General features: G+C 36.7%; 2 protein-coding genes across 3 annotated transcripts; one reads left to right on the top strand and one right to left on the bottom strand.

Annotated features, from left to right (window-relative positions):
- Positions 1-2,510: 2,510 nt before the first annotated feature.
- LOC118766905 lies at positions 2,511-16,168 on the bottom strand. 2 transcript variants are annotated; one of them, XM_036510761.1, is made up of 8 exons: positions 16,038-16,168; positions 14,071-14,153; positions 12,239-12,288; positions 10,842-11,012; positions 8,894-8,977; positions 7,551-7,667; positions 5,482-5,592; positions 2,511-2,670 (listed from the first exon to the last, which is right to left on the bottom strand). In XM_036510761.1, the coding sequence occupies exons 2-6, from the start codon at positions 14,084-14,086 to the stop codon at positions 7,566-7,568; spliced, it is 423 nt and encodes a 140-aa protein (XP_036366654.1). In that variant the 5' UTR covers positions 14,087-14,153; positions 16,038-16,168; the 3' UTR covers positions 2,511-2,670; positions 5,482-5,592; positions 7,551-7,565. The 2 variants fall into 2 exon arrangements, with proteins under 2 accessions (XP_036366654.1, XP_036366655.1); XM_036510762.1 differs by lacking the exon at positions 8,894-8,977.
- An 8,269-nt stretch (positions 16,169-24,437) lies between these two features.
- On the top strand, positions 24,438-26,839 carry LOC115221637. The gene is made up of 2 exons (XM_029791837.2): positions 24,438-24,741; positions 26,419-26,839. The coding sequence occupies exons 1-2, from the start codon at positions 24,475-24,477 to the stop codon at positions 26,668-26,670; spliced, it is 519 nt and encodes a 172-aa protein (XP_029647697.2). The 5' UTR covers positions 24,438-24,474; the 3' UTR covers positions 26,671-26,839.
- The last annotated feature ends 337 nt before the right edge of the window (positions 26,840-27,176 follow it).

The raw sequence follows: 27,176 nt of genomic DNA, 5'->3' as shown, positions 1-27,176 counted from the left end.
CGCCAGCCTCATCTGGCACCTGTGTCGGTGGCACATAAAAACACCATCTGAAGACCCGGCAAGACTAGTCAGGCCATAACCCGTGGCCCCTACCTGGGACGTGCATACCTTCCTTCTTGTGACACTTGTGAAGACCTGTTGAGGCAAGTGAAAATCAAATCAAAACAAATCAAAATAGATGAACATCTTGTGAAGACCTGTTGAGGCAAGTGAAAATCAAAAAAATCAAAATCAAATCAAATCAAATCAAAACAAATCAAAATAGATGAACATCAATGGAATTTGTAACTTTGTGGTACCAGTGCCGGTGGCATACAAGAAAACCATCCGAACGTGGCCGTAGCCAGTACCGCATCGACTGGCCTCCGTGCTGTGGGCACGTAACAAACACCATCCGATCGTGGCTGTTCGCCAGCCTCATCTGGCACCTGTGTCGGTGGCACATAAAAACACCCTCCAAGCGTGGCCGTCTGCCAGCCTCGTCTGGCATCTGTGTCGGTGGCACATAAAATCACCCACTACACTCTCGGAGTGGTTGGCGTTAGGAAGGGCATCCAGCAGTAGAAACACTGCCAGATCTGACTGGCCTGGTGCAGCCTTCGGGCTCCCCAGACCCCAGTTGAACCGTCCAACCCATGCTAGCATGGAAAGCGGACGTTAAACGATGATGATGATGATGATATATTATATATATTATATATTATATATATATATATTATATATATATATATTATTATATTATATATAAATATATTATATAATATATATATTATATATATATATATATTATATATATATACTAGCAGAATTGCCCGGCATTGCTCGGGGCTGAATTGCTTGAAAGTACTGTTAATGATTGCACTGAATTATGATGATTATTCAGGCAAATATTGATATAAGTTTACTGTGGGAGATAAGGACTTAACGATCAAATGTGTGCCATTGCATTGTTTTGGGGGAACCAAATTTCTGATGAGCATTATAGGGGCACCAACTTTAAGTTTGAGAAAGTGTGGTGGTAGTCCGGGGTGCTCAAAGGAATTGAGTACCTCTATTGGATAGTTGATTTTTATGCAATTCTGTGAAGATGAAGATTTTAAAACCCTATTGCTTCACATAGAAGTAAGATGGGTCAAAAGGCCTGAGCTTTGAAAGACTAGTGAATTTGTGGGAGCCATTAATCCACTTTTTCATGTTCAAGAGTCAGATGACTCATTACAACTCCAAGACAAGCTGATACAGCTAAGAAAATTTTGGAAAGACCTTTTGGAAAGATATGTGTGGACAATATCTTAATCTCTATGTTATTGATTGATCCCCCATGTTCCTGTTCGGCGTGTTGGTACAGAATCGATGAGCTTTTACCTTCCTTGAGTTGTCTCCAATGTTCATTCACCCGCTCTCCTATGCTTCTTGTCATTTCCCCTACGTATGTTATTGTCTTGTTACTGCATCATCCCTCTATACATCTTATACTATAGACTACACTTCTGGCTTTACAGTTTATTTGTGGGCTAAATCTACATACAGTGCAATACTTATCCGTACAGGGGTTCTATAGTATAAGATGTATAGAGGGACGATGCAGTAACAAGACAATAACATACGTAGGGGAAACGGCAAGAAGCATAGGAGAGCGGGTGAATGAACATTGGAGACAACTCAAGGAAGATAAAAGCTCATCGATTCTGTACCAACACGCCGAACAGGAACATGGGGGATCAATAAATAACATAGAGATTAAGATATTGTCCACACATAGAACAGATGCAACAATTAGACAAATTACAGAAGCTACACTTATAATAGAAAATAAACCTAGCCTGAATAGAAAACTAGAATGGAGCAATAGCACACACCACAACATATGACGATAGAGGATCCCGAAAACATAATAAATACACAGATAAATAAACAAATAGAAATGAATAACTATATATATGTATATATATCTATGTATATATGTATGTATATGTATATATATATATGTATATGTGTATGTGTATATATATATATATATTTTTTTTTTTTTTTTTTTCTGATTAGATTTTTTTTTTTTTTCGATTAGATTTATTATGACCATTCCGAAATATAACAATACTCTTTTATTTGTTTCAGTCATTTGACTGCAGCCATGCTGGAGCACCTCCTTTAGTCAAACAAATCGACCCCAGGACTTATTCTTTGTAAGCCTAGTACTCATTCTATCAGTCTCTTTTGCTGAACTGATAAGTTCAGCAAAAGCAGCATTGGTTGTCAAGTGATGGTGGAGGGACAAACACAGACACAAATAACAAATACACACACAAATAACAAATACACACACACGCAAGACGGGCTTCTTTCAGTTTCCATCAACCAAATCCACACACAAGGCTTTGGTCGGCCCGAGGCTATAGAAGAAAACACTTACTCAAGGTGCCACACAGTGGGACTGAACCCAGAACCATGTGGTTGGTAAGCAAGCTACTTACCATATAGCCACAGCTGCACCTATAAAGATATATGTCTTTTATCTTTTACTTGTTTCAATCATTAGACTGTGGCCATGCTGGGGCACTGCTTTGAAGAATTTTTAGTTGACTGAATCGATTCTAGTACTTATTCTATCAGTCTGTCTTCATTTTCGTTGTCCACATCGCTGGTGGATGAGTCAAATACAGATGTCGGCTGAAAGAACAGAAAGAAGAACGTTGTCAATATTTAATTGAAAAATCATTATAAAAACACAACTGGCACAATTAATCATTCATAGGTAATGGTGTAGAAGGAAAGGATAAAGAAGAACCACTCTACATTTGCCATTTTCCTTTCTTTCCAAATTTCATGCAGCACACTCACTCTCCACCACAGTATGGGTTAACAAATCCCAAAACATCTCCAACCCAATACTGTCAATTCCATCACATTCAAACAGTGTACACCAGAAATAGCTCTTATTCAGACCTTTTTCTTTTCTTTTTTCAAATATCTACAATCAAGCAAAGGTGTGGCCATGCAGAGTTCAGTCCCACTGCATGGCACCTCAGATACTCGTCTTCTACAATAGCCTGGGTCAACCAAAGCCTTGTGAGTGCATCTCGCAGATGGAAAATGAAAGAAGCTTATCATGTGTGTGTGTGTCACTAGGAGTTAACCATGAAACATCTGTCTGCTAAGAGTCCATCATACATCTATTAACTAAGAGTCCATCAGACACATCTAGTCTCTGGGAGTCCACTACATCTTGTCACAAAAGAGTCCATCATACACAGCCAGCCACCAGAAGTTAATCATACATTTAGTCACTATGGGCTCCTCATACATCTATCTAATAAGAGTCCAAGATACACATCTAGCCACTATGGGTTCCTCATATTTCTATCTACTATGAGTCCAAGATACACATCTAGCCACTATGAACCACTTTTAGCCCCTAGGAGCTGTACATGGGATAGAAGGTTTGACTGGGCTGGCACACTGGAAGGCTGCACCAGGCTCCAGTCTGATTTGGCATGACTTTCTATGGCTGGATGCCATTCCTAATGCTAACCACTTTGAGAGTGTAATGGGTGCTTTTATGTGCCATGACTGCAATTTTGCTCAGCTTGATGTGTCATTTTCTCAAGCACGACATAATGCCAAAGGTCTTGGTCATTGCCTCCATGAGATCCAACACTTGTGCAGCACAAGGCCAGCAATTTTAAAGGGTGGAGGGTAAATCAATTACTTATCAAGTCAGGTTGCCCCTGGGAGCTCCTCTATGCTGATGACCTGACCCTCAGAGAATCCCTACCAGAACTAGAAGAAATTTCAGGTTTGGAAGCAAGGTTTAGAATTGAAGGGCCTTAGAGTCAATGTCGTAAAGACCAAAGTTCACTTGGAAGGCGAACACATCACACACCCCTTCAGGTAGGTGGCCCTGCTCAATCTGTAGAAAAGGTGTAGGTAGAAACACCATTAGATGTACCCAGTGTAAGCTATGGGCACATAAGCAGTGCAGCAACATCAAAGGAAGATTAATTGAGAAGATAGCTTTCATGTGCAGCAGATGCACAGAGACAATAAACACTACAGATGCTCAGAAAACTGATTCCATCAAATTCCAGGAGAAGAAACTAGAAGTAGTTGATAGCTTCTGCTACCTAGGTGACCAAGTCTATAGTGAGGGTGGATGCTCAGAGAGCATTGCCACTAGAATAAGAATAGCCTGGGCAAAATTCAGAAAGCTTCTACCCCTGCTGGTGACAAAGGGCCTCTCGCTCAGAGTGAAAGGTAGATTGTACGATGCATGTATATGAACTGCAATGCTTCATGGCAGTGAAACATGGGCCGTAACTGCTGAAGACATGCGTAGGCTTGAAAGAAATGAAGCTAGTATGATTCACTGGATGTGTAATGTCATGTACTACGGATGGATGAGGAGAGATGTGTGAAGAAGTGCCACGCCCAAACAGTTGAAGGAATCCGGGGTAGAGGTAAACCCAGGAAGACATGTAATGAGGTGGTCAAGCATGACCTTCAAACGTTGGGCCTCACAGAGGCAAAGACAAAAGACTGAAACCTGTGACTGAGAAGACCCGGCAAATAAAGTGAGTTCACAGCTGTAACCTACACCAGTGTCGCATAACCAGCCCACTCAAAAGTACCTTGGATTGTAGGGTGACATGCCATGCTTGAGGAGACCTATTGAGTCAAGTACATCAAAACCAAAATCAAATGCCGGTGGAATGTAAAAAGCACCATCAGAACGTGGCCGATGGCAGCGCTGCATTGACTGGTTTCCGTGCCAGTGGCATGTAAAAAGCACCCACTACACTCTTGGAGTGGTTGGCGTTAGGAAGGGCATCCAGCTATAGAAACACTGCCAGATCAGACTGGAGCCTGGTGCAGCCTCCTGGCTTGCCAGACCCCAGTCAAACCGTCCAACCCATGCCAGCATGGAAAACAGATGTTAAACGATGATGATGATGATGATGACTGATCCAGTTTGCAATTAGTACTATTTTATCAACTCTCTCCACCCCCACCCCAAAAAAAGGATGAATGGTTAAAGTCTACTTGGTGGAGTTTGAACTCTAATAATAACTATCCTTATTTTGACACAAAGTCTGAAATTTGAGGGGTGGAGAGGTTGATTACACTGATCCCAGTGCCCCACTGGTATTTATTTTATTGACCCCACACCCCGCCCCAAAGGATGAAAGGCAAAATTGACCTCAGCAGCATTTCACTCCAAACAATAATAATCCTTTCTACTAAAGACACAAGGCCTGGAGTTTGGGGTCAAGGGGCTAATTGATTACATCAACCTCAGTGTTCCACCAGTACTTAATTTATCGATCTTGAAAGGACGAAAGGTAAAGTCAACCTCAACGGAAATTGAACTCGGGGTGTAGCGGCAGACGAAATACCACTAAGCATTTTGCTTGGCATGCTAACGATTCTGCCAGCTCTCCGCTTTACCCCAAACAACAACAACAACAATAATAATTAAAATACCTTATTTTCACAATTAGCACAAGAACATGAAGGCAAACAGAACGCTGTCTTCTTGAAACATGGGCAAACTTTGGATTTGCATTTACTGAGTAAACACCTGCAACTTTTCAACTGAAATAGAAAAACAAAAAAAGTTCTAATGAGAAAAATATATCTCCTCACTTCAGAATTTGACAATTATTCCCAATATGCTTTTATTGCTCCACCCACTTACACTTGATATCTTTTGACCATTCTCTCCACTTACTCCCAATAGCCTTTTACCTCTATCTATTTTCTAATATTTGTGTTTCTCCACCCACTTTTCCCAATAGCTTCCCAACACCATGTCCATATACCCCCAACACCTTCTCACTTCTCAACCCACATGCTTCGGATATCTTTTCATTTCTCCACCTACACATTCCTAATACCCTTTCATCTTCCTACCTTTATCATTCTTTGAATTCTCTGCCCTATCACTACTCCTTAATCTCTGCCCTTTTTGATATCAAACCCTTTTTTTCAAGTCATATGTACCCATTCTAACCAACTCTAATAACATTGCAAGTTTAACTTGCAAACAATTGCCTAAAAATATTTAATTTCACAGAATATTGCAAACAACACAGTACATATATTCATTTAACCCTTTTGTTACCATATTTCTGTTGAGATGCTCTGTGTTTCTTTCAATTATTTCAGATATAACAAAGAATTTAGTAAAATAACTTAGTTATTATTAAGCTAGTGTTAGGAACATAAATTGTGACTAAGGTTTGGTGGAAGATTTTAATTCAAAATTTATGGCAACAAGACATTTGTACTACAGAGCCAGAGGCAGTTTCAGCTGGGTTGGTATCGAAAGGCTTAAACGAATATTATTTATCAAGAATAATCCTTTTAATATTACAAAACTCAGTTAGATCTCCAGAGAAAATTTTAAATTCCAACAAGAAAATGTCATGAAAGCTGGTACTGGACCCTTTCCCAATACGATAATCTATGGTCGTTTCCCCACAACTCTTGCTGTACGTTGCTAGAACATTTCACTACCAGGAAAGCAAATGTCTAGAATTTCCTCCTTATTCAGACATTAATTTATATCTGTCCAGAGCAGAGGTTCTCAAAGAAGGTAATCCCACCTCCAAGGAGGTGCAGTGAGGTAACATAATAAACATACTAAATTCTACCAATAGTAGTAATTATATTATACATAATAAACCTAGTAATGGTTATTAAAATAAAATGAGACCTCATCCGGTACAGGGAAGTCACTAACTTGTATAAAGTAAATTTACAACTTGTGTCTTTATCAATTTTTTGATCTTTTCACTGTTAAAAGCTTATACAATCCACTTTTAGAGTAAGATTATCATCTCTGTTCAGTTAAGTAAGTTGTGATACCTCAAACATCACTTAGAGGAGAACTAGGCATAACAACTACTTAAAAAGGAGTGCTAAAAAAAGAAGTTAAGAACCAGTGGTCTTGAAGGGTCTGCAAGAGAAAATGGGCACCAAGCGTTCTTTTCTGACTCAAGTAAATTAAAAAGAAAAGAAATACCATTTTCATTATTTTCTCCTCTATCCTTTACACTGTGAAGGGGGGGGGGGGTAAGGAATGCTTTTAGGTTGTTTCTTAATCTAAACAAAAAGTGAGCCAAGAGAAATAATTGAAGCCAGTAGCATGTATATGTACATTGTAGACAAATATGGGTATATCAAATACCATACAATAAAAATTCTTGATTTATTAAAATTCTCTGCTTCTAGAGGATGTGCCACAATTACCAAATAGTAATTTAAGACCAGCACCATGTGAGAAGGGGAGATAATCTAAACTACCAAAACTCCTCCATTTACTAGTATTGGACCTTAAGCATCCATCATTTGTGAAGACTGACTCAAGCCATAATTTCATAAATTATTACAAATGGAAATAAGCATCACATAAAACTGTGTAAATTACAGAAAAAAAAAAGAATAAAAAAAAATCACAAGCATAAAGAATTCCTGACAGAATGTGTGTAATAGCCAGAGTTGATTACAGCCAAATATGAAGTGTAAATTTTGAAAAATTCTAAACTCACAGGTTTTGCTTGTTTCTAGGTCACTTTCATATAAGGTGTGTCGAATTCCATGGAGCTATCAGGGTGATAGTCTGGGTCATTATCTAAAACATCTAGAGTGTCAGGAACAAAAAAGGTCTAAAAAGAAATAGATATACAAAAATAGTCAATAAATATGAAAATTAAAACTTTTATTATCGTTATTTGATATATACTTTCCAAATTTAGTCTTTGATAACGAATTTTTTTATTTAATTATCCATCCATAGATAAATACAGATGTAGCTGTGTGATTGAGAAGTTTGCTTCCCAACCAATTTTGGGTTCAACCATACCTTAGGCAAGTGTCTTATAGCCCCAGGCCAACCAAAGCCTTGTGAGTTTATCTCCTAAGACAGAAACATGAAGAAATATCAGTGTGTGCAAGTGCCTCTCTTAACATCACATGATTGTTAAAACATTCATTTCCAGTATTGTGCAAAAATATGCCTGGGCTTGGTGAAATATTAGCTTGCTTAGAAAAGGCAAAGGTTTGTGACAGGAAGGGCATCCAGTCATAGAAAAATCTACCATCATAATTCCAGTCCAATTCATGCAACCAAGGGAAAGTGGATGATGATATCTAAATGCTGAAATTTTGTCATCAAAATATCATTTAAAATCTTTAAGTCCCAAAAGACTAAATGACATAGTAAAGTGGCATTAGTCACAGACACCAGTCTCCCTGGGACATAAAAAAATTAACTTCATTTCTAGTGCAAAAACATTGCAAGGAGTCTTTTTTTAAATTTATCACACAATTCAAATTGTAATTAATATCAGCTAAGTTGAAAAATAAGAAATATTTGAGGAAATATTTAACCCTTAAGCATTTAAACTGGCCATATCCAGCAAAAATACTCTACCTGTTCTAAGTTAAAACTGACCAGATTCAACCTCTCACACGTACCTACAATGTCATTCTAAAAATATACAAACACCATTGAAATCTTGAAGCCATGAAATAATGCATGATTAATTCCAAAACAATGTGAAGAAAGAAGCAATAAATTGGACAAAGGCGGCGAGCTGGCAGAAACGTTAGCACACAGGGCGAAATGCTTAGCGGTATTGCGTCTGTCGTTGCGTTCTGAGTTCAAATTCCGCCGAGGTCGACTTTGCCTTTCATCCTTTCGGGGTCGATAAATTAAGTACCAGTTACGCACTGGGGTCGATGTAATCGACTTAATCCGTTTGTCTGTCCTTGTTTGTCCCCTCTATGTTTAGCCCCTTGTGGGCAATAAAGAAACAAATAAATTGGACAAAGAAATTTGAAAGCTAAACGGTTAAAAGAGAAACAGAAAAAAAGAAAAATAACTACTAACATTATGTGCTCCGCGTACACCATTTGGCACTGGGCTCTCTTCTTCCTCTGACCCATTTTGCAGTTGTTTTAGTAAAAACGATATCTGTAATTTAAACAAATTCAAACTTACCATTTGTTAAAAACTGCCACAGACAACATCTACGTCTGTCCTCTCTATACCTCAAATCTTTCAACTAGCACAAAGCCATACCATCTTAAATGCCACTCTCCCTATCCCAGTTGAGGAGTTCTTGGCTGGCAGGGTACTAGGTAGTCATGTCAGAGCTTGTACCACATAAAAAGCACCCTGTACACTCTGTAAAGAGTTAGGAAGGATATCCAAACAATGAAAGCGAGCATGGGTTGGATGGTTTGACAGGAGCTGGCAAGACCAAGGGCAACACTTGGTTCCATATTCTGTTTTGGTATGATTTCATCATCATCATCGTTTAACATCTGGAAAACGGACGTTAAACGATGATGATGATGATGAAACCATACCAAAACAGAATATGGAACCAAGTGTTGCCCTTGGTCTTGCCAGCTCTTGTCAAACCATCCAACCCATGCCAGCACGGAAAATGGATATTAACTGATGATAATGATGAAATACAGGTATGGCCATGTGGTTACAAAGCTCATTTTACCAACCATATGGTTTCAGGTTCAGTACCACTGCACAACACCTCAGTCAAGAGCCTTCTGCTACAGCCCCAGACTGAACGATGCTCTGGGAGTCAGAAATTGCTAAGAAGCCTATCATGTGTGCTCACCCACACTGCTTGACACAATCAGTGTTTGTTTCCCCCATACTGTGATACACACCAGATTCTAAGTGGGTAGATTGACCTGTTAAAAATAACAGCCACATGTCCCAAAAGAAAAGACTCATTGAGTTATGTAGTCCTACATACAAAATGATAAGGTTGGGAAACGGTGTTATAGATTACGCCTAATCGAAAACGATCACAGCCACATCATCCAAACAGACCATGTGAAACTGGGCTTAGCTGCTCGTATATATATATATATATATATAATCGTTTTCGATTAGGCATAATCTATAACAGCGTTTCTCAACCTTATCATTTTGGGTCCCCTGCTATATGAACATTTCCTGACCCCACCCTGTCAGAAAACAGCTTCTAAATAACTGGTTGTTTTTATGGCGAAAGAAAGAGGGGGAATTCCATTAGAAAAGTTTTAATCAATTTTTTCAGTAAGTATGGGCACTAGGAAAAAAATACAAACTGCATTCCAATCTATGCACCTCCCCACATGTGTGCCATTTTTCACGCGAATCCACCCAGCCGTTTGGCTGTGAACCTCAAGACAAGAAAGAATACAACGATTGCCCATGTCCAATTTATATTATAGATAACATGACTGTGTGGTTAAGAAGTACACTTCTCAAACACGTGATTTTAGGTTCAGTCCCATTGGGTGGCACCATGGGCAAGCATCATCTGGACCATCCAATGCCTTGTAAGTGGACTAGATACACAGAAGCTGAAAGATGTGTTAGAATGTATGCCTGTACAAACGTGTATGCTCGTATCTCCTTGACTTGATATTGCATGTTAATCATAAATGCTTGTTGTTGTTTCACATAGCAGCATGTTTCATTTCCAATATTCTGCAAGAACGTGATTGGCCATGGAGAGATATAATACCTTATTTGAAAACAGGTGAGAGTTGGCAACACCAAAGGGCGTCTGGCTGTAGAAAATCTGCCTAAACTAAACTTCGTCCAACTCATAAGAATGAAAAAGTGAACAATAAAACAATGATGATGATGACGATGATGTAATAACAATGAGTTTAAGTTTGTGCTTTTTTTATTTTTTTTATTTTATTTTATCTAGTTTCAGCTCATGAGCTGTGGCCATGCTGGGGCACCACTATTTGTGCACACATACATATGTAAGTACTTACATGTGTTTTCGGATTAATAATTTAAAAGTTACCTTGCTTTCATATTTCTGCTGCAAGTCCACAAGATTTGATTCATGCTGATTTTGTAATGATTTCACTTTCATTTCACTTGAGTCTTTCTCTTTGATAGCTTCCACATAATTATTTTTAAGGTCTTTTACAGTAGACTTGTCATTATTGTGGTCAATCCGTTCTTTGATACTCTGCATGGAAGAGATTTAATTAATGTGACTGCATGAGAATATGAAAAATTACAAGACATTAATTCACCTGCAAGTGACATTGCAATAAATAAATAAATAAATAAAAAACCAACAGTCGAGTGGACTGTGTTAAAATCTGTCTTAAAGGAACTGAAAACTTGAAGTTAGATGGAAAATTATTGCCATTCTAGCTATATATAAATATTTACTTCAATAAGAAGCATGTTTTGTAGAGAACTACTAAATTGTGAGTGAATATATATATATATAGATAAATAAATAAATGGGGTTAAATGCAGATGTTATTAAAATCATTAAAAATTTTAATAACACCTGCATTTAACTCCATTTATTTATTTATCTATGTGATATAAAAACATTTCACCAAAACCTGGAGTTTCTACCTTTATAAGTAGGCTGTTATATCCTTGGTACTTGTGTGAATTTTTGCTACCCTGGTAACTGTTTATTTATTTTTCCCATGTTATTTGTAAACAGTGAAAAAATACACATACATTTATTTATATATATGGCATGTTAAGCACACCATTCAAGTGTGATCATTACCGCGTCACCTTACTAGCACTTGTGCTGGTGGCATGTGAAATATTTGAGCAAGGTCGTCGCCACTACCGCTGGACTGGTTCCTGTGCAGGTGGCACGTAAAAAGCACCATTTGGGTGTGGCCATTGCCAGTACCACCACACTGGCCCTCATGCCAGTGACACGTAAAAGCACCCACTACACTCTCAGAGTGTTGATGATGATGATATATATCCTCTTTTAACTTTTTAGCATTTACATTGGCTACATCCAGCTCAAATATTCCACCTATTTTATGTGGTGGATCAGATCCAACTCATATAGCCTGCTTATTTTATGCTCAGATCAGCCAGATCTGGCATATCACACCAACCTTACAGTGCCATTCTAACACTAAACAAATACATGATTGATTCAACACAATGTGGATAAATAAGCGTCACATTGGACAGAATAATCTGAAATCTAAACGGTTGAGATAAGAAAAATATGAATCGTTTATGCTACGGATTGTTTCAACACATCCTTTGAATTTATCTAAAAGAAAGAATTTGTCAAGATTTTAGAGAAAAGGTTAATATTAATGTCTGCAATAAATATATGTAAGAAAAATTAAATTTATAGAAAGAAAAAATTATGACTGGAATAACAAAAAAATAAAAGAAATCAGAATTAATTCTTACCATTTTCTGCCTCTTGGATTTCTGATTGAAGAGTGGCAATTTGAACATTTCTATAATATATGCGAAATAGTATTGAAAATAGCAATAAGTTTAAGAATATAAAGGATTTTAGATTCATATTACATATCCACAGAATTATGTATAAGCAGGCATGGCTGTGTGGTAAGAAGCTTGCTTCCAAACCACATGGTTCTGGGTTCAGACCCACTGTGTGGCACCTTGGGCAAGTGTCTTATACTATAGCCTTAGGCCAACCAAAGCCTTGTGAATGGATTTGGTAGACGGAAACTGAAAGAAGCCCGTCATATATATATATATGTATATCTACATGCATGTTTTGTCTCTTCACCCCACTCCACAACTGGTGTTTGTGTTTACACCTTTGTAACTTAGCAGTTCAGCCAAAGAGACCAATAGAATAAGTACCAGGTTTTAAAAACATAAAAGTACTGGGGTTGATACAGTTCAATGTGGTGCCCCAGCAACAAGATTTTTTAAAAAGGCATCAATTTCTGACAGAATATTGGAGAATGACACTGCTTATTTTGACGGTAGCCCTCATTCACAACTACCAAACAATGTCAAAACAAGGACACACAAACACAATGGTGCATTCCAGAAGTTTTGAGATTTTTTCAGGAGCGACAATTGTAACTATATTGCATTATTGAATTTCTGTATATCATTATGATACATCTAATAAGCTGACCTGCCACCAACTTTTTTTTTTTATTATTATTCCAGATTGAAGGAGATGGCTGTAGCAGTATTTTGAACACACCCTACAAAACACTGCTTGTCACAGCTGACTGGTTTGCAGAATACAGTTGAGACATGACCATTTGGAAGCTTACCATGTTTTGTGTTAAAACTAGGCAAAAATGCTACAGAAAATTATGAAATGCTCCAGACTGGTCACGGATTAACATGTGTGAGCTGAGCATTTGCTTTTTGCTGGCACAAGTGCATCAAAGCTCTTTAAGGTGAGGAACAATGACAAGAAGCATATAGTTTGGAATTGGTGTAGCAAGTGAACACAGGACTATTCATGAAGATCTGAACGCGAGTAAAATTTGTGCAAAGCTTGTTCTTGAGGTGCACACTGATGAACAGAAGGAATAAAGCATTGGTGACAGCAGGGAGATGGTTGAGCTCATTACCTCCAAACGAAGAGCACTTGAGTCTCAGGTGAGCTATGACGAAATCTGGATCTACTTCTATGATCCAGCGACCAAGAGGCACAGTGCCCAATGGAAGGCCAGAGAAAGCAAGTCCACCAAGAAGCTTGTTATGATCCCTGCTTTTCAAAAGCAACAGCATCATCTACATCCACTAGGTTTCCTCAACAAAAAGTGCCTTGTGGTGGTTCGGCGGGATTTAGGAAGAGATTTTGTTGCAAAATGCCAGAGCACTTTCCATCAGGACAATGCACCAGTCCATAATTCTATCCTGGTAGAGATGGACATCAAAACTGTCCCTCGCTCTCCGTGCAACCCAGACCTTGCTCCCTGTGATTTTTGGTTGTTCCCCAAACTGGAGGAAGCTGCAACAAGGGTCCTGACATCTTCACCCTGAAGTCCTACACAAAGGGGCTGGAGAGTTGCAAGAGCATTGAAGGGAGATGATACTACTTTGAAGGAGAATAGTGTTTTGTATTTCTTTGAAATTAATAAGTGTCCCTCCTGAAAAAGTCTCAAAAATTCTGGAATGCACCTCGTAGTTAGTTTACTAAATTCTTCATCGGTTTTGAAAACAAAATGGAATGAAAACAATACATTTTAACAGAAATATAGTAACATTAGCATTCAGAAAATTAACATACAAACACAAACCTGTCATTAATTTCATCAGTTAACTTTATGATACTAATGTTCACCTCCTTTGGACTGCCATCACCATCAGTTGTTATACGTTTCTGAAAATGGAATTCATTAAAATTTATTTTTAAATTTTTACATCAGGTGCAGCTTGGCTGTGTGGTAAGAAGTTTAATTCCCAACTACAGGATTTGGAGTTCAGTGCCACTGCGTGCCATCTTATGCAAGTTTCATCTATAGCCATGAACTGATGCATTGACTGAATTTGGCAGATGCAGACTGAAAGAACCCCCATCATATTAGCGTGTGTGTGCATCTTTGTATTTGTCTCACCACTACTACTTGACAACCAGTACTGGTTTGTTTACATCCCCATAACTTAGCAGTTTGACCTAAGTGACTGACAGAATAACAGGCTTTAAAAAAAAAAAAAAAGCACCGGGATTACTTCATTCAACTTAAACCCTTTGAAACAGTGCCCAAGCATGGCCGCATCCCAGAGTGTGAAACAAGTAAAAGAATAAAAGAAAGAATCACTGAGACAAGTGGAGAAGTTTAAGTATCTCAAGAATACAGGGAAACATGAAGCTGAATGGGATGCTAGAATTGCAGGTGTTGGCACAATAATGTGCCAGTTCCAGTGTCTGATCCTCCAAAGGGAAGAAACTGGTTAAAAGAATACAAAGTAGCCAAACTCACTACTTTCATTTTGGTTTCCATGCCTAACCTCCCCTATGGTCTTGAATGCCAGGTAATGACCAAAAAGAGTAGAATTGTGAATGCAATTAGCTGAAATGGGATTCTTCCAAACATTACTCTTCAGAGTAAAGTTACTTGACAAGATGCATAACTCAAGGGTTCAGGGGGTCTCTCCCTCCTTCCCTCCAGGCTGAGCTGTTGCTTCTCTACATTGGGAGGTCACAGCTCTGGCACCATGGACATCATCACCATCGTTTAAAGTCTGCTTTCCATGCTGGCATAGGTTGGACGGTTTGACTGGTGACTGGCAAGTCAAGAGGCTGCACCAGGCTCCAATCTGATCTGGCAAAGTTTCTACAGCTGGATGCCCTTCCTAACACCAACCACTCCATGAGTGTAGTGGGTGCTTTTTACGTGCCACCAGCATGGGAGCCAGTCAGGTGGCACTGGCAATGGCCACGCTCAAATGGTGCTTCTAACATGTCACCAGCACGAGGTGAATGTTACAAGAAAGAATCCCAAGATGGATTCTTCAAGCCATGCCAATTGGCAGGGGACCTATGGGTAGACCAAAGAATGAGTTGGTTGAATAGCATCCAATGCCAGTTCATCATATTTGGTAATCCTGCTGAAGCATGTAATTTTGGTTACTTCTGATAGGACCCTATGGAAGGGATGCCTGAGGACTCTACCTCCAAGATTCTTCTAGAAATAGCAAGTGGAGAAGATGAATGAATGATTGTTCTACATATTTTAGCAACACTAACAACTTTCCATGAAATCCTAGATGGGATCACTTCATTTAAATTTCTCATCCTGCTGAAGCATGTAATTTTGGTTACTTCTGATAGGACCCTATGGAAGGGATGCCTGAGGACTCTACCTCCAAGATTCTTCTAGAAATAGGAAGTGGAGAAGATGAACGAATGATTGTTCTACATATTTTAGCAACACTAACAACTTTCCATGAAATCCTAGATGGGATCACTTCATTTAAATTTCTCATCCTGCTGAAGCATGTAATTTTGGTTACTTCTGATAGGACCCTATGGAAGGGATGCCTGAGGACTCTACCTCCAAGATTCTTCTAGAAATAGCAAGTGGAGAAGATGAACGAATGATTGTTCTACATATTTTAGCAACACTAACAACTTTCCATGAAATCCTAGATGGGATCACTTCATTTAAATTTCTCATTCTTTTCCATACAGACCTTTATACCTTAAATTCCTTAATATAAATTTTAAACTTTATAAGTAAAATTATAAACAAAAAACACCAACCTTTGTAGGTGGATTTGAATTTTTCAAGTGCCTCAACTCCAAAGACAAAGTTTTTCGGTCTTCAACCAAATTCTTTAAGTGGTATTTTGCTTCCTGGACTCGAACTTTCACTTCCAATTCTTGTTCCAATAGTGTCTAACATTATATAAATATAATTATATGTATTACTTTCTTGTCAAAAACATCTATGCATAGACATCATCATAAAGGAAATGATCCTGAGGTAACTCCTGATTTATAATGCTTTTTATTGGTTTATATATTTAGTTATCATTGAAACAATTACAAAAAAAAAAAGCTTTTACAATTCTAAGTAGTTACACCCAAACTTAGTAACGATCGTAAGAAGTTACACTTTGCTTTGTCAATATAATCAAATTCTCTACTAGATGTGTGTGTGTATGTAAAGAAGCAAAGTGTATGTTGGTAGAAAACTTCACTATAGGTGGAAACTATTGGTATTAAACAAGGACATGGGTGTTTAATAACCCTTAAATTCTTAACATTTTTCTCTGTCATGTTTGATACAATAATCATGTAAAACCTTTAGTAATACAAACATTTTATCTTTTTTTCTTGTTTTTGTTACTCAATCGTATAGATAAAAACACATCAGAGATTGGAAAAAGACATTTCTTAAAGTATACATAAAAGAAGAGATTATATATGCAATCATAGAGGAACAAAGATAATAATGATCATCCTACAAGTTATACATTAAAAATGAAACAAGAAACAAAAAAAAATTATAACTGGATATTAAATAGTTAATCCTTAAGCATTTAAATGAGCCAGATTGAATATTTTACCTGTTTTATTGTCAAACTGGCCAGATCTATCCTCTCACACCCACCCTACAATGTCATTCTAAATATAAACAATTGCATCACTGAAATCTCAAGGCTACGAGATAACACATGACTAATTCAAAACAATGTCAATAAATAAGTATTAAATTTGACAGAGTAATCTAAATGCGAAAAGGCTTTTTGTTGTATTCTTATACTCAAATTTAGCCACACCCACTTTAACTGCTAGAACAAGCGACAAAATCACCAACAAATCACAAATATCGATAGGTTAAAAAAAAAAAAAACCCCAAATGATATGGTTCACAGTTAGAATTCCTTTCATCATCCATTTATTCAATCAAGGTTGACTCGGGGTTAAATATCAAAGTTCCTTTCACAATCAGGAGAGGAACTAAATTACTGAAATTCCTTTTACATTCATACAAAATTCAACAAAAACAAAACCCATCATGCCTTTAATTTTGTTGCATTTGCACTAGCGTCATATCTTTCAAAATTATTGTTGCGATCATTCCTGACAAGAGCTTGCTTCTTTAATGCCTCTTTTAATCTTTTGTTTGCAACTGCAGCCTACAATATATATTTTTTGTTTGTTACATTTATCAATAAACAACATTAAACAGGACACATACCGAATAACAAAATTTAAAGGATACCAAATCACTTTTGAAACTAGCCCAGGTTCTATGTTACAAACTCCGTTTTAATGTGATCTAAATTAGAACTTTCATAAAAATTTCTTAGTTATTTGTGTTCTAAATACCAGCTTTATAAGTCAAGTTTATAAAATTCTGGGTTAGTTTCAAAATTAATTGAAACAAAGGAGGTATATTTCTGTTGAAATATAGTAACAAAAAGGTTAATTATATTGGTGTTAATATTTTTAATGCAATGAGCATCAAATTAAGCTAATTGCAAAAAAAAAATAAAAAATTATACAGTGAGGGGAAAAACAAAAAGTATATGTATATATATATGTGTGTGTGTATATTTGTAAATTTTTGTTTGTCTCTAACAAAGCTGGGAACTGTTAATTGAAAAGTTAACTTCGATAACCATTAATCAGTCAATTATTACCTAAAGTAACGCAAGTTATCAATAAACCGTTAACAATTTTTATTACAGAACAAAAATCGGTTTTTGCTCTAAAAACCATCAAAACACACCTTTAAAATCCATTAACTTCAATTCAAATGACATTAATGGAAATTAATTAGTCCAATAATGATTTCCAAAGTTAGCTTAGATGTTAAATCATTAACGAAAATGTTAATTAACAATTAACAGTTTGGTGTCCAGGTTTGGTGCCCAACCACTGCCTAACAACCGATGCTGGTTTGTTTATGTCCCCATAATGATAGACTCAGTAGTAGACTTGTTTCAACTGCCAAATGACCTAATAATGACTTAATAATAAAAGGTTTGAAAACAAGAACAGACACTCTAGGACAAACTTATGGAAATACTTTGGACAGGCAAAGGTTTAAGAAGTTAGGAACTTGAAATTCCTTGGCAATTTATTAGTCTTTTTGCACAGATAATGAAGTTGAATTAGTTGAAGAATCATTTTTATTTATTATTTTTTTTTGGTCTAATGTGCATGACTATGAGATTAACATAGGAAAAGTATTTTACAAAATAAGAATTGTATCATCCAGGGCAGTGGAGTTGGAATTGGTAAAACTACACTGACTCTGACCCACGAATGCTTTATGAGATATGTTAATTAATTACACTTAATTTCACTTAATTACATAAAGAGGAGTCAGAGTCAAAGTTTTTTTGTTTCCACTCCACAGCCCTGCTTTTGACAGAATAATTTGAATGTTAGAGCTCAGGCAAGTCCTTGAAATTTGATTATCAATGACCAACAGGAAAAGAAATATCAGTAAACCCTTTAGCATTTAAACTGGTCAAAATATTTTACCTGTTTTAGATTCAAACTGGCCAGATCCTACTTCTCACACCCAGCCTACAATGTTATACTAAAACTAAATCACATCATTGAAATCTCAAAGCTATGAGGTAATATAGGTTTAATTTAAAACAATGTGAATAAATAAGTATCATATTTGACAGAGTAATCTGTGAATGCTGAACTGTTAATGGTTGTTGATGCTTGTTGAATTCATCTACTCTTGTAGTTTATTTCTTTTCCTTTCTTCTCTATTTCCAGACTATGTGAGTTTATTTGTCAATGGTCCAACAATGAAGAAGACAGCATTTGCTTATATTTATATTGTAATTACTATATTAACTTTCCATGTCATATGTTAACAACTGCAAAATAATATTTCATTGGTCAACATGCAAGACTACTACATAGATAAACCAACAAAATAGGAGGATTAGAATTATATAAGGTCTAACACTTTCATTACTATATTTCTAACCAAAATACACTACTTATGTCTTTCAATTAAATTCTACAAAACTGACTGTAGACTGGTTTCACAAAAACAACAAAATTTATTTATATATTAACATATTAATATGAATTTTGGAATGCAGTTTGACAAATGGTCCTTGACCTAATTTATTTCATAACTTTTGTCTCTAAGTAAATCTAATTACAGGTAAATTCAAGAAAATCTAAAATTATTTAAATGTTTAATTATCACCACAGAAAAGGAGTTATTAGCTGATATTCTATTGGGCATACAATAATTAAAAGTGGTACTCTCAATTATGATGACAAGGGTTCCAGTTGATCCAAACAATGGAAGAGCCTGCTCATGAAAGTAATGTGCAAGTGGCTGAGTACTCCACAGACATGTGTACCCTTAACATAGTTCTCAGGGAGATTCAGCATGATACAGAGTGTGATGAGGCTGGGCCTTTGAAATACAGGTACAACAGAAACAGTGACAGAACGCTGTGGTGAAAGAGTACAGCAAGGTTCACGACCACCCCCTGCCAGAGCCTCATGGAGCTTTAGGCGTTTTTGCTCAATAAACACTCACAACGTCTGGTCTGGGAACTGAAACAGTGATCCTACGACTGCGAGTCAGCTGCCCTAACCACTGGGCCATTGCACCTCCACATACAATAATATAGAAGAATTGCACACATTATTGGATTAACTATCAATTTGTAATCCTGATTAGCTTTGTTATGCCCCATAATAATGTTAATAGCAGACATGCTTGGATTTCCTCTTTGTGTATGTTCTGCATAATGGTTCATGTCTGCAGTAATCAATTCAAACAAAATAAAAGGAAAAAATTTATAAAATCTCCTGGTTTAATATTTTTGGAAATCATCATTGTTTAACGTCTGCTTTCCATGCTGGCATGGGTTGGACAGTTTGACTGAGGTCTGGAGAGCCCATGGCTGCACAAGGCTCCAATCTGATCTGCCCTTCCTAACACCAACCACTCTGAGAGTGTATGGGTGCTTTTACATGCCACCGGCACAAGGGCCAGTCAGGCAGTTCTGGTGACAGCCATGCTCAAATGGTGTTTTTTATGTGCCACTGGCACAGGAGCCAATCCAGTGACACTTGGCAACGACCTCACTCAAATGTTGTTTTTCACATGCCAGTAAGGCAACGAATAGTGCTTTTTATGTACCACAGGCACAGGAGCCAGTCAGTGGCAATCATCCCACTCGGATGGTGCTTTTAACGTTCCAATGGCATGGGTGCCATATATATATATATATATATTTGATAATAATATCAACAAGGATATATGCCACTACAGATTTTTCCATTGTAGTCTTTAAGTTTCTTGCTAGAATCAGGAACTGTTTTTAATTTTAATTTTTTTTTATTAACCTCCAAAGGATGAAAAATTAGCAAGAGAAGCAGTTTCCAGTCTTATACCATCTAGGGTATGAATTTATTTTCCTTGTTGCTACTGGAGCTTTTGGAAATCAAAACAATCCAATATATAGTCACACAGGTGATTTTTATATTTGCTGTATATTTTGCTAGATTTTTCCAGGTCTTCTGAGAATCCTTAAAATTCAGATTTACTGCTAAGCAAAATGAAATTGGTGTCCTTTTCTAATCCACAATAAAATGTGAAAAAAAAATTTGCAAAAACTGTTGGAGACTGTAACTGAGTTGTTTATGTGGTGAAATTACACATTTTCACAAGAATACTAATGACATTAGTACTGAGATTTCCATTTAAAGTTTTGGGCAATTGGTAACAAAAAGGAACAAGAAAATTAGAGGGAATCATTTTTTGTCACAACTGATGTGAGGATGAAAGCTGAAGCTTTAATACTTCGTAAACTGTGTATGTATGCATGTACATGAATAAAATACAATAAAATATAACAACAGGAGTGGCTCTGTGGTTAGTAGCTTGCAAACCAACCACATGGTTCTGGGTTCAGTCCCACTGCGTGGCATCTTGGGCAAGTGTCTTCTGCTATAGCCCCAGGCCGACCTTGGTAGACGGAAACTGAAAGAAGCCTGTCGTATATATGTATATATATATATGTGTTTGTGTGTCTGTGTTTGTCTCCCTAGCATTGCTTGACAACCGATGCTGGTGTGTTTACGTCCCCGTCACTTAGCGGTTCGGCAAAAGAGACCGATAGAATAAGTACTAGGCTTACAAAGAATAAGTCCCGGGGTCGATTTGCTCGACTAAAGGCGGTGCTCCACCATGGCCGCAGTCAAATGACTGAAACAAGTAAAAGAGTATATATGTGTGTGTGTGTGTATGTGTGTGTGCGTGTGTGTGAGCGTCTGTGTGTGTGTGTTTGTGTAGCATAGATAAGTAGGTAGATATGAATGTGCATTACTCGTTTTGATATAGCTCTAGAAATTATATGACTTCTTCACGGTGTAAATATTTTGTTTACTGCCAGCCAATGAAAATGATATTGGAGGTTGTGATACTGTCGTCTGCTTTGAAGTTTTGAAGAAAGAATTCAATTTCTCCGGGGCAATGTCGCGAGACGGGCAATTATATACTCATAGTCTCTCACACACACACAGACACGTACACACACACACACACACCTACACGTGAATAGGTATTTGTTGGCGAATGTATATTTATGCACATATGAGCTTGCGCGTTCATCTATGTTTATCTGTGACTGTATTCACGCACAATATGCGGAAGAAAAAAAATAACGGCATAGTTTCGGTTGTAGTAGCACAGATTTCCGTCGATTTCCGTAAAAAACTTTTATTTTTTTACATAAGTAATGAGAGCGAAAGAGACTAAGAGGAAGCGATTTTACGACGAGAAGGTTTCACTTTGAAGTCGGCCTGTGTGTGTTTGATGGGGTGTGGGAGACAGACAGTATGTTGTGTAAGTGAAGTGCTTCTGTTAGTGTGCGAAGAGACAGACATACATATACACATACACCGAGTAAAAAATTACGATGAATCGGCCAAACATACATACATACACACACACACATACATAGATACATACACACACCACATACATACATACACACACACATACTTACACACACACACACACATAGATACATACACACACACACACATACATGCAGACATATACACATACACCGAGTAAAAAATTACACTGAATCGACCATACATACATACACACATACATACATACACACACACACATACACAGATACATACACACACACATACATGCAGACATACATATACACATACACCGAGTAAAAAATTACGATGAATCGGCCATACATACATACACACACACATACTTACACACACACACATACATAGATACATACACACACACACACATACATGCATACATACATATACACATACACCGAGTAAAAAATCAGTTATCTCTCTCTTTCACACATTACTCTCTCTGTCTCTTCGCACACACTAACAGAAGCACTTCACTTACACAACATACTGTCTCCCACACCCCATCAAACACATGTACATCAATGCTTCCCCTAGACGGTAACTTCAAAGACAAACTTCCCTCGTCATAAAATTGCTTCCTCTTAGTCTCTTTCGCTCTCATTACTTATGTAAAAAAATAAAAGTTTTTTACGGAAATCGACGGCGCCAAAATAACATATATACACACATATGTATACATTCATAATCATGGACGTGTTCATAACGTACACACACACACTTATACACGCACGCACACACACACACATATATATAAATATAAATATAGATAGATAGCTAAATGATAGATGAGTAGAGATAGACAGACAGGTGGATAGATAAATAGATACATAAATATATACTGATGCAGACGTAGACGTGTGTGTGTATATATATATATGTGTGTATATATGTATATATATGTATATATTAATTATAATAAATGGTTAATTGCAACAAGTTGCTCAAAAGCACACACCGAAAATATTAGAAATAGCAGCCAAATTGATCACTATTTCTCCTACTATTAAAAAAAAATTTTTTTTAAGTCTCCACAAACAAACAGAATTTGTAACCTGTATATGGTAAAAAGAAAGAAAATAACGAAATCCCTAGGAGAAATAGTGATCAATTTGGCTGCTATTTCTAATATTTTCGGTATGTGGTTTTGAGCAACTTGTTGCAATTAACCCTTTATGATAATTAATATAATCCTTACCAAATATGGTCTTTTCCATACCGATAAATCTACTAGGTGAAATTTATTAATTTTATTAAATTAATTATATTTCACCCTTTTTTTGTATATATATATATATATATATAGGTTATAAAATGAGATAGGGGTTGAAAATTCAACCCACCATGGGATAACATATATCCAATATACTGCTAGATAGGTACCCAACAAGACTAATACATAGATGTATTATTTAAATATTTAATTACATATTATATTGGAAATTTTATACTTATATCTCTTTGTCTATTTACATTTACTGTATATTTTGTATAATGCCTTTACTGATATGTAATGGTGTAATAAAGTAATGTTTGGGTATCATCTGATAGTTGATGTTTTATTGATTTAAGTATGTTTCTCCATTTTCTAATTTTGTAGTATATATATATATATATTAAATAATAAGGGTAGAAATTGATATCAATCAATTAAACCAGTGGCTTAGTATATTTAAAAAATATCTGAAGATTAAAAATTGTGTTAGAATCCTGATAGAAGAGAAAAAAAAAGAATCATATTCCCTCTACACACTTTCCAACAGTGTAACCCTTTATATTCCTTTTTGTCTCTCCCTAATATATTCCCTCAAATTTTTCTAGTTCTAACTATCGCTCTTCGTTCTGCACCTCTTAGTCTCTCTTCGTTCACACACACACAATGTTTATATTGATTCGTTTTTCTTTCACAGACATCAAACACATGGATGTGAGATACGTTAGAGCGGGAAAGTTGGGTCGGAGGCGGAAAAACCATCTCAGGGATGTTTTTGTATTGTATGTAGTCTCTTGCTCTGTGTAAACACACGCACACACATTTATGTATATATACCTACACGTATATATATTTATATACTTTGTTGTATATATGTCTGTACTAGAAATATTAAAAAAAAAAACATTCCCTAACACGTTTTAGAACATATATCAGTGTACACGTCTTATAATTTTTTATTTGCCAGCCTTTACTATTCAGGGTACTAATAGCGTAGACTGGACCCGGTTTGCGCAGCCGCGCGTCCACGACTGGTCATTCAGTGCGAGCAACAGAAGTCCAATGAATTCCACTAATTTAGACTCTTTTACTGATCTGCACAGCTCTGTTCATGATGGGCAGGATAGCGATGATTGTGTTAGTGATGAAAATTACGATGATGATATCTTGTTCTCTGATACCCCTTGCTTTTCTTTCAATAAACTGTTTGAAAATACTCAAAATACAAAAACTGAAAATACAGACTCCATTCCCAATTCCGTAGGAAAAGCCAACGACCGATGGAATCGAGTCTATATGGACACGAACATACATCATAAAGCTTCTAAGGTTGAATTTGTATTACTTCCTTAAAAATTTCACGTGAACATATATTGTAATTTCTTTTCTCATTTGTTTTATGTAAACTATTGAATGCCATATGTTGTATATTTGAATATTCCCTCTTTCCAAAAATCATAGGAAATAATCTAATTTTTATTTCTGTTTATATTAGCAGCTGGTTCTTTCAATCAGCATTTGTTACATTTGCCGTGTAATTTCAAACTGCTTTTCGCATAAATTGTTTTAATTGCAGTTGTTCATTCACTCTTGGTAGAAAAGCATGTTAAACGTTAGTTCAACCTATTTAAGCTTATCTAATAACAGTTCACAAAGAGTATATTCCGTGGCCCTCAAACGGATGCATCATTTTGTATGTCCTCTTCAACTGACTACGATTTTTTGTCTTTATCAGATTGAGGGTCGAGCTGGGGATTTTGGGGTTCCCTCCTATCTCTCTCATTAGGAATGTATTAATACTATTTAACATTAATGTTAGCTAATCAATGGAATTAACTCTTTTCAAAGTACATAGTCCGAGCTCAAAGACCGGTTATTTTGGGTTTTTTTTTTTAGAATTCCAATTTTTCGTGTTGACAGCAAAAAAAAAAAAAAAACCCGAAGAAATTATCGAAAAGTAAATATGGCTGTGTGGTAAGTAGCTTGCTAACCAACCACATGGTTCCGGGTTCAGTCCCACTGCGTGGCATCTTGGGCAAGTGTCTTCTGCTATAGCCCCGGACCGACCAATGCCTTGTGAGTGGATTTGGTAGACGGAAACTGAAAGAAGCCTGTCGTATATATGTATATATATGTATGTGTGTGTCTGTGTTTGTCCCCCTAGCATTGCTTGACAACCGATACTGGTGTGTTTACGTCCCCGTCACTTAGCGGTTCGGAAAAAGAGACCGATAGAATAAGTACTGGGCTTACAAAGAATAAGTCCCGGGGTCGATTTGCTCGACTAAAGGCGGTGACATATTCATTATGCACAGAATGTTATTTACCTAAATGGACTCCAGCGATTGGTTAACATTGCCGAAATGCTCGAAATTAAAGATGAAATATCTTACAACCTATAGAATTTTCTCAATAAAGCCAAGAGAAAATGATGTTTTATAAACACATTCTACCAGTATACGAAGTTTAAAACTTTTTAGTTACCTAGAAATTATGTTACAAAGTGCCGTTCAAAAGGAAAAGATCCCATCTCTGCTCCACCTATCTTCTGTTGGGCTTGTATGTTATGCTTGTGAAAATCTGTTGAACCGAGTGAAATTGTAGTCCTGGGTGATAACAGTGCTGCCTGACTGGCATGTAAAATGCACCCACTACACTCTTGGAGTGGTTGGCATTAGGAAGGGCATCCAGCTTTAGAAACCTTGCCAAATCAGATTGGACCCTAGTTCGGCCTCCGGGCTTGCCAGTTCTGTCAAACTGTTCAACCCAGGCCAGAATGGAAAGCAGACATTAAACTCAATGATGATAATAAAGGTATGAATAATGATGGGGTGACAAATCTTAAAATCACTTGAATAAAATGTGAAGGCTAAAATATAATAAGCACCATTTTTATGTTTTGTATATCTGCCATTGACTAGAGCAGTATTATTGAAAAAGTATGGTGTTAGTTTGCTTTCCCTGAAATTGATCTTTTATTTTCTTAGTACTGTTTTTCCTCCACAGGTTCGTTTTGCTGCTGATGAGAAGTTAGAAACCAAGCACCTTATGCTTGCATGGAGCTATGCCTACCAAGCTGCCCGTAAAGGTGAATGGGTACAAATTCATATTGATTCAGAGAGGTTTCGACGTCGGATAGAAAACACTGAGCAAGTGTTGAAACCTATTTTAGATCCTTCTCACAGACTGAAGATCTTGGCTCTTCGGAAGAAATATGAACATTACTCAATGCATCTAGTAAAGAATTTGCCTAACTGAAGATTTATTGTATTTTTGTTTAGGTGAGACTACATTACAGACTGTTAAATGCAATCTTGTCACATACAGACAACTATCAAATGGACATCATCTTAAATGTCATCATTGAAGCATTCTGTGATACAAAATGAAATATTTTTGTAATTAAACTAAAAAGAAAACATTTCATGTGATGGTCTTTTGGAGCTTTGTAGATCATATAAACTTTGACCTAATATTTAAATTACTATTAACTCAACATTGTGGTTGGTGTTGGAAGTGGTGGTGTGTCTTTCATGACACATCATCTCTCTCTCATTACATGTATGTAGCAAGCAGCAGTTAATATATCTGGTCTCAGAGCTATTTATTATTTATTACATCTGGCTGACTCAGATTTTGAATTGCTTTGGCAACCAGTCTCTGATTAAAGATGACTAACTCTAAATCCAATGGTGGTTTTTTCTTTTGTCTAAGTAAATTCTAAAATTATGACTTGGTACATTGTTGTAACTTTCTGGGGATGT

The sequence above is a fragment of the Octopus sinensis genome, linkage group LG18, assembly GCF_006345805.1.
Source record: "Octopus sinensis linkage group LG18, ASM634580v1, whole genome shotgun sequence".
In the NCBI taxonomy this organism is placed as follows: Eukaryota; Metazoa; Mollusca; class Cephalopoda; order Octopoda; family Octopodidae; genus Octopus; species Octopus sinensis.
Note: the sequence above shows the minus strand (reverse complement) of the source record. Positions and strands in the feature narration are given on the sequence as shown.

Coding starts and splice junctions, on each gene's coding strand:
- LOC115221637 (XM_029791837.2), top strand. CDS start 24,475: ATGAATTCCACTAATTTAGACTCTTTTACTGATCTGCACAGCTCTGTT. Junction 24,742..26,418: donor TACATCATAAAGCTTCTAAG/GTTGAATTTGTA, acceptor TTTCCTCCACAG/GTTCGTTTTGCTGCTGATGA.
- LOC118766905 (XM_036510761.1), bottom strand. Junction 11,013..12,238: donor AATCCAAGAGGCAGAAAATG/GTAAGAATTAAT, acceptor TCTTCCATGCAG/AGTATCAAAGAACGGATTGA. Junction 8,978..10,841: donor AGCAGAAATATGAAAGCAAG/GTAACTTTTAAA, acceptor TTTAAATTACAG/ATATCGTTTTTACTAAAACA.